Source organism: Moschus berezovskii, chromosome 20 (genome assembly GCF_049115385.1).
Source record: "Moschus berezovskii isolate FMDL1 chromosome 20, NW_MosBer_1.0, whole genome shotgun sequence".
NCBI lineage: Eukaryota > Metazoa > Chordata > Mammalia > Artiodactyla > Moschidae > Moschus > Moschus berezovskii.
Window position 1 is genome coordinate 66,812,713 of NC_142479.1, and position 10,136 is coordinate 66,822,848.

At 52.7% G+C, this 10,136-nt stretch overlaps 1 protein-coding gene across 1 annotated transcript; it reads right to left on the minus strand.

Annotated features, from left to right (window-relative positions):
- Positions 1-444: 444 nt before the first annotated feature.
- Positions 445-2,914, minus strand: GALR2 (galanin receptor 2). The gene is made up of 2 exons (XM_055398018.2): positions 2,547-2,914; positions 445-1,240 (listed from the first exon to the last, which is right to left on the minus strand). The coding sequence occupies exons 1-2, from the start codon at positions 2,912-2,914 to the stop codon at positions 445-447; spliced, it is 1,164 nt and encodes a 387-aa protein (XP_055253993.2).
- Between the last annotated feature and the right edge of the window lie 7,222 nt (positions 2,915-10,136).

The window sequence follows — 10,136 nt, forward strand, 5'->3', positions numbered from 1 at the left end:
CACATAGTGTCCGGGTCTGCCAAGTCTGTCATCGGCTGACTTGTCCAGCATGCTCTGACAGTCAGCTTGTTTTTGTGCCGCTCACTGGCAGCTGCTGTTTCCTCGATCTATATACACCTGACGTGTCCAGATGGCCACGTGCAAAGAGCCTTAGGTCATCTTAGGTCGTCACATGCTCCCCAGAATCCATCAGGGATTTCTGCGCGGATTTTAACTCTGCTGCCTTCGGTGCAGGCCCCTCTCTTGTACTCATCCACCCAGAGCTTCCCTGGGAAGTCCCAGAGGCTTCTCACCAAGGCACCTGGGGCCGGTGAGACAGGCAGAGACAGCGCGCCACAGCACGTGGAATGGTTTGCGAGTTTTATTAACAAATACAATTCCCTCCACGATCCCCCAACTTCTGACTCCAATCTTTCGATACCCAAGCATACCCCCTAAGTGCCCTCAGGTCAAATTAACTGTCAAGATGCCTTTGGGACCCTTTGGGTCTCTCCAGGACAGGTCCGGGACGTGGCTGGACGACCGGCCACGGAGAGGCGCCGGCACAGGGGCAGAGGGCCTGGCCGCCTCGCTCACGTGCGTCAGGTCAGTGGACTCGCGCTCCAGGACGCTGCCGCCGCGGGGGCCCCGGGGCGCGACGCACACGCGGCCGGAGGCTCTGCGCGGGGCGCGGCGCAGCAGGCCGGCGCAGATCTCTCGGAAACCCTTGCGGAAGTGCTTGGAGACGAGAGCGTAGACAATGGGATTGACGCAGGAGTTGGCGTAGGAGACCAGGTGCGAGAGGATACGCAGCGCGTAAGTGGCGCGCGTAAGAGGGAAGCGGCCGAACCACACGCAGAGGATCAGCGCGTGGTGAGGCATCCAGCAGAGGCAGAAGAGCGCTGCCACGATGATGATCATACGTGTCACCTTACGCTTGGCGCGCCGGGCGCCCGAGCCGGCGGCCACCGGGTCGACGGCGCGCCAGAGGTAGCGCAGGGTGCGCGCGTAGGTCAGGCCGAGCACCAGGACCGGCAGCAGATAGCTGAAGACAAAGGTGCAGAGGTCCATGGCGCGGCGGCGAGGCGCGCTCCACGCCGGGTGGCACACGGTTAGGTTGGCTAACCGGGACTGGCGATAGTAACTCAGGTACGGCCCGGAGAAGAGCAGCGAGATCCCCCAGATGAGACTGATGGCCGCCATCGCGTTGCGAGGCGTGCGCAACTCGCGGGAGTGCAGTGGATAGCGGATGGCCAGATACCTGCGGGTCAGGCCAGAAAGCGAGACGTCGCGTGAGCCAGCGGCATTCGCGGGAGCCGGGCGGGACCCCGCCACCTCGAGTCCCACACTCACCGTCTGGGAAATTCTCCAGCGCAGCGTAACGCCGCACAAGCCCAGAGGGCGGCACAGAGCATCCCATCCCGGACACCCTCAGCCGCGCCCACCCGTGGGGCGGGACTCGGGAGCAGGAAAGGCTACTCATTTGTTCTTTCTGAGACTACGACCACTGTCAGACTCCACCCCGGCGGGCACCCCCAAGATAAAACCGGCTTCGGGGCTCTGGCGGGCTGTGATAACTCACCAGTGATGTTGCCCCCAGAGGTAGGACCCAGGCGCGCTGAGGCTCTAAGAGACAGTCTGGAGACACCTCAGGCAAGGTCCCGAGGGGATTTCTCAGAGAACCGGACGCTACCCTATCGGAACTGACACGCTTAGTGCTCAGTGGAACTGGGGGGTGGGGGGGTGCATGGGGAATGTGGCTTCACCTCCTTGCCTGTCCAGGGAAGGAGCGTGAGGACAGAGGGGGCCAGGGAGGTAGCAGACCAGGATTCCCGCCCCAGGAATCATCCCGGTGTCCTTCCAAGCTTCAGCATTCAGGGGGACCCTTTGGCCCACTCCTCTCCTGCCCTTGACTCCAGGCCTGTTGGTAGGGCACAGAGGTGGGGTGGGGTAGGGTGGGACCAACCTAGGGCCCTTCAGGCAGGCTTGCTTGGAGTTTGGCATGGGCCCTCGCAAAGGACCCAGATTCTGCAGTCGGAGCCAGAGTAGACTGTGCTGAGCAAACTGTGGTTTGGAGGCCAGCGAGGTGGAGGTGCCTGAGCTTGAGGAAACAGACCGCTGGCTCTGATAAGGCACGGGATTACAGGATGGGCCACTGTAAGCGAATCACTTATAAACCCGGTTTGTTCTGGAAACTGGGCACAGCAATCCCTCCTGTCCCAGCCTCCCAAGGGGCTTTGACCCTCAAAAGAAACTCAGCATGGAAAAACGCTTTGTACCCGGAAAGGCTATGCTTTATCAGACACCGAAGGGCTGAAGAGCTGAGGTCCTGAGTCCCTGAGGAGCCTGGAGTCCCTGAGGAGGCACCTAACAGAGGGACACCAAGGTCCCCCATTCTTCTTCCTCGTTTTCCTCCAACACACCTGCTTGTCTTTCACTCCCTCCTGGTGCCCCTTCCTTCCTAGCCTTCTCTCTCTCCTCTCTGCACATCTCTCCTTGACCCTCAAGTCCAGCCCCCTTCCTCAGCTCCAGCCTGCTGTGCCCAACCCCCTGGGACGCCAGCTCACCGGTCCAGGGAGACGGCGGCCAGCGTGAAGCTGCTGGCGTGCATGGTGAGGAAGATGAGGAAGTGCACCGCCTTGCAAAGCAGCCATCCGAACACCCAATCGTCCAGGGTGTAGATGGTGGCCTGGAAGGGCACGCAGCACACGATGAAACACAGGTCGGCCACGCCCAGATTGAGGATGAACAGGTTGGTCGTGCTGACCGCCTGGCCACCGCGAAGCAGCACGGCCAGCACCAGTGCGTTGCCTACAGTGCCCACGAGGAAGATGAGCGCAAAGAGCGTGGGCACGATGACCGCCTCAGGCTGCCAGCTGCCCCCACCTCCCGCCTCGCTCGTGTCCTCGGTGTCCAGGCCACCCGAGCCATTCATGGTGCCACCGCCCTGGGGCTGCCTGGGCTCCGGCAGCCGTCTGGGTCCTGGCGAGCGCGCAGCTCCGGGGGCTCCAGCCGCTGCAGCGCCCGGCGCGACTCGGCGGAGCTGCGAGCCGGAGTGATCTCCGCGGCTGGGGCAGGAGAAGGGGGTGCGCGGGGACCAAGGGGAGGAGCGAGCCGCCGAAGGGGGGATGATCCCGCTGGCGGCCGACCGCGCCGGGGGAAGGGCTGCCCAGGGACCCCGGCGCGCCCTGGCCAAGGCACAGGCAGCCCACCCAGGGGCCGAGGGCCGAGCGCGTTCCTGCTCTCTGGCCCTCCGGTTTCGTCGGCGCGCTCCAGCCTCCGGCTTCGAGCTGGGCCGAGCTGAGCAGCGAACCGACCTCCCGGGCAGACGCCGGAGGGACCGCTACCCGGCGCGCCTCTGTGCTTCTCTGCAGCCTGACGGGCGCCCCGGACCTCCCGGGGCAGGCTGGGAGGCGTCCTCCAGAGAGTTGCAGGTGCCCCCTAAAGTGTGGAGGTGGGGGTGACGAGGAGTGGGGGCGGGTTGGGCGGGGGGCTGCAGTTTTCCCGACCTGGCCAGTGGGATGCCATTGCCGCGCGCTCCACGCCTCTTGCCGCTTTTAATTCCCAGGAGCATCGCGCCTTACAGGAACTCCAGGGAACAGACGAGGGAAAGGTGGAAGGATTTCGTTCGCTTCTCTCGCACTGAGCGTTTCCCTCTCCAGTTCAGTCCAGTAAAAATTTACTGAGCATCTCCTGTGTGTCAGGCTCGGTTCCCAGCGCCCTGCCTCCGTTTCCTCAATATTACAATATGGGCTAATAACACCTTCTAGAAAATCCCATGGGCGGAGGAGCCTGGTAGGCTGCAGTCCATGGGGTCGCTAAGAGTCAGTTGCACGACTGAGCGACTTCACTTTCACTTTTCACTTTCATGCATTGGAGAAGGAAATGGCAACCCACTCCAGTATTCTTGCCTGGAGAATCCCAGGGACAGAGGAGCCTGTTGGGCTGCCGTCTATGGGGTCGCACGGAGTCGGACACGGCTGAGACGACGCAGCAGCAGCAGCCGAGGGCTCTGATGAGAATGGGAGATGTGTGTGTGAGACCTGAGTCCAGTTGGTAGAATCTGAATGAATCAAACTCTTCTTCTCTTTTCCCTTACTCTATTCAGGTATCCAACAAGAGGAAATAAAAAGGAAACACAAAACAGCAGAACTGAGACTTCTCCAGTGGTCCTGTAGTTAAGACTCCACACCAGTGCAGGCGGCCAGGGTCACGGAACTCAGATCCCACATGCCACATTTAAGAGGGACACAGCCAAATTAAACAAACAAACCACAGCAGAGTTACTGATATGCATCAGCAGCATTTTCTGAGATAGCCAGGAGGGTGTTTAGATTGGAAAAATACTTAAATATTTATTTATGATGTTGACATGGTGGTGGTTTAGTCGCTAAGTCGTGTCTGACTCTTTGTCACCCCATGGACTGTAGCCTGCCAGGCTCCTCTGTCCATGGGATTCTCCAGGCACGAATACTGGAGTGGGTTGCCATTTCCTTCTCCAGGGGATCTTCCTGACCCAGGAATTGAACCCAGGTCTCCTGCATTGCAGGCAGATGATTTACCAACTGAGCTATGAGGGAAGCCCCTCAGATAGATGTTGACATACTAAGCATCAAAAGTTTGTGACCCGGAATTATGACTGTTTCTGTATAACTTTAAAATTGGGTTTGAACATCACCACCTTCTGTAGCTTACCCTCTGCTTCACCTTTTCCTGCACTGTTCCTTGTTGTTTAGTCACTAACTCGTGTCTCATCTTTTGCGACCCACAGACGGTAGCCCACCAGGCTCCTCTGTCTGTTGGATTTTCCAGGCAAGACTACTGGAGTGGGTTGCCATTTCCTTCTCCAATCCTGTTCCTGGGGTCCTAGTCAAAAACTTCCGTTTTCCACTCCCCCTCACCCAGAACCTCAGTCTCAGGAGCCCAGCTGCTTGCTCTGCTTGGTAAGGAAAACTTATTTACACCTTTGCCCTGCCTGCTTATTCATGGGTTAGGAAGATAATAACCGTTCATTTTTCTGAGATGCTTGCCATTCATTTGTTCAACACACATTTATAGAGCACCTACTCATTTCCGGGCACTGTTCCAGGTCCTCAGGATTTACCAGTGAGCTCTACAAAGATCAAGGCCCTTTGTGAGCTTCCTTTCTAGCAGGGGAGAGAGACAATAAATGTAACTCAAGTTATTAATCAGTTGATAGGTACTTGCAGGAAAAGTAAATTATAGAGTGAGGGAACTGGGAGTACTGGAGTGGTGGTGATGGTGCAATTGAAAATGTGGTGGTCAAGCAGACCTCATTAAGAAGGTAACTTTTAAGCAAAGACTTGAATGAGGAGAGGGTCTAGCCTAGCTGATATTTAAGGAACTCGAATTCCAGATAGAACAGCCAGTGCAAAGGCCCTAGAGCAGGAATGTGTCTGTGTCCCTAAGCAAGGAGCGGGTATGGCTTGAGTTGAATGTGCAAGGGGATTGGTAGGAGAGAGCATGAGAGGCACAGCATGCAGAATTTCTTCCATTGTCAGGAAGGCTTCTAGTCTGAGTAAAAAGAGAAGCCAGGGCAGTTTTGACTAGAGGACTAACATTGATCTGACTTTTTAAAAAAAGGCTTTATTGAAATATAATTCACACACCATGGAGTTTACTCATATACAGTGTTTATTTGCTTTTTAGTATAGTCACTAAGTTGTGCAAACGCCACAATCAATCTTAGGACATTTTTGCTCCCGCCAAAAGATATCACCTCAACCCTTGCCCACCACTCTTTCTGTCCCTATGTATACAGTCTCTTTTCCAGCCACCCATGGGATTTTCCAGGCCCTTTTCTCTTCTAGGGGCTCTTCCCTACCCAGGGATCGAACCCAAGTCTTTTGGGTCTTGTGCTTTGCAGGCAGATTCTTTACCACTTGAGCCTTTAGGGAAGCTCTAAAAGGTACTTGCTGTCAGTTAATTACAGGTTGGAGTTTCAGGAAGGGCATTTTCTTTTCTTGATAAGGGCTCCTACACTAGCTCTGAACTTTCCTCGGGCTCCTCTTCCCCACTTGAATCTATAGCTTTGCCTGTTCCAGACATTTTATATGAATGGAATCACACAACATGTGACCTTTTGTGTATAACTTCTTTCACTTAGCCTAATGTTTTTAAGGGGCTTCCCTGGTGGCTCGGAGGTTAAAGCGTCTGCCTCCAATGCGGGAGACCTGGGTCCGATCCCTGGGTCGGGAAGATCCCCTGGAGAAGGAAATGGTAACCCACTCCAGTATTCTTGCCTAGAGAATCCCATGGATGGAGAAGCCTGGTAGGCTACAGTCCACGGGGTCGCAAAGAGTCGGACACGACTGAGCGACGGAACAGAATGTTTTCAAGATTCATCTGTATCAGTACTTCACTCCTTTTTATGGCCAAATAATGTCCCATTGTGTAATAATTACATTTTGTTTATCCAATTCATTTGTTGATAGACATTTAGGAGACTTTCTCCCCACCCCGCCCCCGGCCAGTAGGCTCTCAGTTCCCTAACCAGAAACGACTGAACCACTGCCCCCTGCTGGTTCAGAACAGGAAGTTCAGAGTTCTTAGTTCAGAGTTCTTAACCGCGGAACTGCCAGGGAAGTCCCAGACTTACTTTTTTAAAAAAATTTTTATTTACTTTTTTACTTTGCTGACAAAGGTCCATATAGTCAAAGCTATGGTTTTTCCAGTAGTCATGTATGGATGTGAGAGTTGGACTATAAAGAAAGATGAGTGCCGAAGAATTGATGCTTTTGAACTGTGGTGGTGTTGGAGAAGATTCTTGAAAGTGACTTGACTGCAAGGAGATCCAACCAGTCCATCCTAAAGGAAATCAGTTCTGAATATTCACTGGAAGGACTGATGCTGAAGCTGAAACTCCAATACTTTGGCCACCTGATGCAAAGAACTGGAAAAGACCCTGATGCTGGGAAAAATTGAAGGCAGGAGAAAGGAACGACAGAGGATGAGCTAGATGGATGGCATCACTGACTCGATGGACATGAGTTTGAGCAAGCATCAGGAGTTAGTGATGGACAGAGAAGCCTGGCACGCTTCAGTCCATGGGGTCGCAGAGTCGGACACGACTGAGCGACTGAACTGACAATTTATTATTTTTTTAAAAAACTTTGGCCATATTGTATGGCTTGTGGGATCTTTAGTTCTCCGACCAAAGATAGAACCCACGCTCTTGGCAGTGAAAGTGTAGATTCCTAACCACTGAACTACTCGGGAATTCCCTAGAAATTATTTTTAGTAATGGGAAAATATAAAAAACACAGCTTTCCACCTTAAACATTTTGTGTGCAGTTCAGTAGTGTTAAGAATATTCACACTGGTGTGCAACCAATCTCCAGAACGTTTTGATCTTGCAAAACTGAGACTCTATGCACATTAAACACTATCTCGCCATTTCCCCTTCCTCCAGCCCCTGGCAGCCACCATTCTACTTTCTATGAATCTCACTACACTACTTACCTCATACAAGTGGAATCCCACCATGTCTGTCTTTTGGTGGCTGGCTTACTTAGCACAATATTCTCAAACTTCAATCATGTTGTAGCAGTGTCAGAATTTCCTTCATTTTTAAGGCTAAATAATATTCCATTGTAGGGATTGACCATATTTTGCTTATTCCTTGAGGATCACTGAGTTGCTTCCCTCTGTTGGCTATTGTTAATAATGCTGGTATAAACGTGGGTGTACCAATATCTCAAGACCCTGCCTTTAGTTCTTTTGGACATATACCCAGAAGTGACTTGCTGGAGCATATGGTAATTCTTTTAATTTTCTGAAGAGCTGCCACACTGTCTTCCACTGTGGATGTACCACTTTACGTTTGCACCGAAAGTGCAGTAGTTACAATTTCTCCATTTCCTTACCCAGTACTGTTATTTAAAAAATAGTAGCCCTTCTAATTGCCAGCATCCGCTGGATCATGGAGAAAGCAAGAGAGTTCCAGAAAAACATCTATTTCTGCTTCATTGACTATGCCAAAGCCTTTGACTGTGTGAATCACAATAAACTGTGGAAAATTCTGAAAGAGATGGGAATACCAGACCATCTGACCTGCCTCTTGAGAAACCTGTATGCAGGTCAGGAAGCAACAGTCAGAACTGTACATGGAACAACAGACTGGTTCCAAATAGGAAAAGGAGTACGTCAAGGCTGCATACTGTCACCCTGCTTGTTTAACTTATATGCAGAGTATATCATGAGGAACACTGGGCTGGAAGAAGCACAAGCTGGAATCAAGATTGCTGGGAGAAATATCAATAACCTCAGATATGCAGATGACACTACCCTTATGGCAGAAAGTGAAGAGGAACTCAAAAGCCTCTTGATGAAAGTGAAAGAGGAGAGTGAAAAGGTTGGCTTGAAGCTCAACATTCAGAAAACAAAGATCATGGTGCATCACTTCATGGGAAATAGATGGAAAAACAGTGGAAACAGTGTCAGACTTTATTTTTGGGGGCTCCAAAATCACTGCAGATGCTGATTGCAGCCATGAAATAAAAAGACGCTTACTCCTTGGAAGGAAAGTTATGACCAACCTTGATAGTATATTAAAAAGCAGAGACATTACTTTGCCAACAAAGGTCCATCTAGTCAAGGCTATGGTTTTTCCCGTGGTCATGTATGGATGTGAGAGTTGGACTGTGAAGAAGGCTGATTGCCGAAGAATTGATGCTTTTGAACTGTGGTATTGGAGAAGACTTGAGAATCCCTTGTACTGCAAGGAGATCCAACCAGTCCATTCTAAAGGAGATCAATCCTGGGTGTTCATTGGAAGGACTGATGCTAAAGCTGAAACTGCAATACTTTGGCCCCCTCATGCGACGAGTTGACTCACTGGAAAAGACTCTGATGCTGGGAAAGGTTGGGGGCGGGAGGAGAAGGGGACGACAGAGAATGGGATGGCTGGATGGCATCACCGACTCTGTGGACATGAGTTTGAGTGAACTCCGGGAGTTGGTGATGGACAGGGAGGCCTGGCGTGCTGTGATTCATGGGATCGCGGAGAGTCGGACACGACTGAGCGACTGAACTGAACTGACTGAGCCCTTCTAATGGATGCGAGGTGATGGCTCGTGGTGGTTTTGATTTGCATTTCCCTAATGATTAGTGCCTATCACCTGGTGGCTCAGATGGTAAAGAATCTGCCTGCAGTGCAGGAGACCCAGGTTGGATGCCTGGGTAGGGAAGATCCCCTGGAGAAAGGAATGGCAACCCACTCCAGTATTCTTGCCTGGGAAATCCCATGGGCAGAGGAACCTGGCAGGCTACAGTCCATGGGGTCGAAAAGAGTCGGACACAACTGAGTGACTAACACTCTCCTTTCTAATGGTTACTGCAGACCTACTTAAAAAAATGCACCATTTCATTTAGTCTTCTAACAGGCCTAATTGGAGCTTCTCTGGTGGCTCAGTCGGGAAAGAATCGCCCTCTATGCGGGACCTGGGTTCCACCCCTGGGTCAGGCAGATCCCCTGGAGAAAGGAACAGCTACCCACTCCACTCCAGTATTCTGACCTGGAGAATTCCATGGACATAGAAGCCTGGCAGGCTACAGTCCATGCGGTCGCCAAGAGTTGGACACGACTGCCCCACTTCCACACATTCACAGATGAGGGAAGAAAGATTTAGAGAGAGATTAAGCTATTTGCCCACTATCTCCCAGCCATAACGACAGAGCCAGAATTAGAGCTCGCAGTGCCATATTGCAGAGCAAAAGTTCACAGTCTTCCACGCTTCAACACTTCTCCCGGCTCGAACTACTCGAGCGAGCCCCAAAGTCCAAAGAAAGGCACAGATCCCCATGCATCTGGGAGTTCCTGTATTACGGCCGGCTCCAGAGGACGGCGCAGACAGAGGCGGTCCCCTCCCAGGAGGGGTTTTTCCTTCCTTAGGGTGGGAATCCCATCTCCCAAGTTCCCAGGGAGGAAGACACTCTGGGATGCAAAGGTCTTATCCAACGGGGTCTCCCGCGTAGGGATGCAGGAGGTGGGGGCCGGGGGAGCATCTCAGGGTCCTCCATCCAAGGAAGACTGCCTCCAGGAGACCTTAACAGCTACCGCATCCTCGCGCCACCAGGGCCCCCAGCTCTAATCCCGCCACCGCCGCAGACCTAGAATCGGCATCCACGCGCAGGCG

Excerpts from the sequence above, each read along its gene's own strand:
- GALR2 (XM_055398018.2), bottom strand. The coding sequence starts at position 2,914 with ATGAATGGCTCGGGTGGCCTGGACACCGAGGACACGAGCGAGGCGGGA. Across the intron at positions 1,241-2,546 it reads GCCGCCGTCTCCCTGGACCG|GTATCTGGCCATCCGCTATC; the intron begins GTGAGCTGGCGT and ends CCTGACCCGCAG.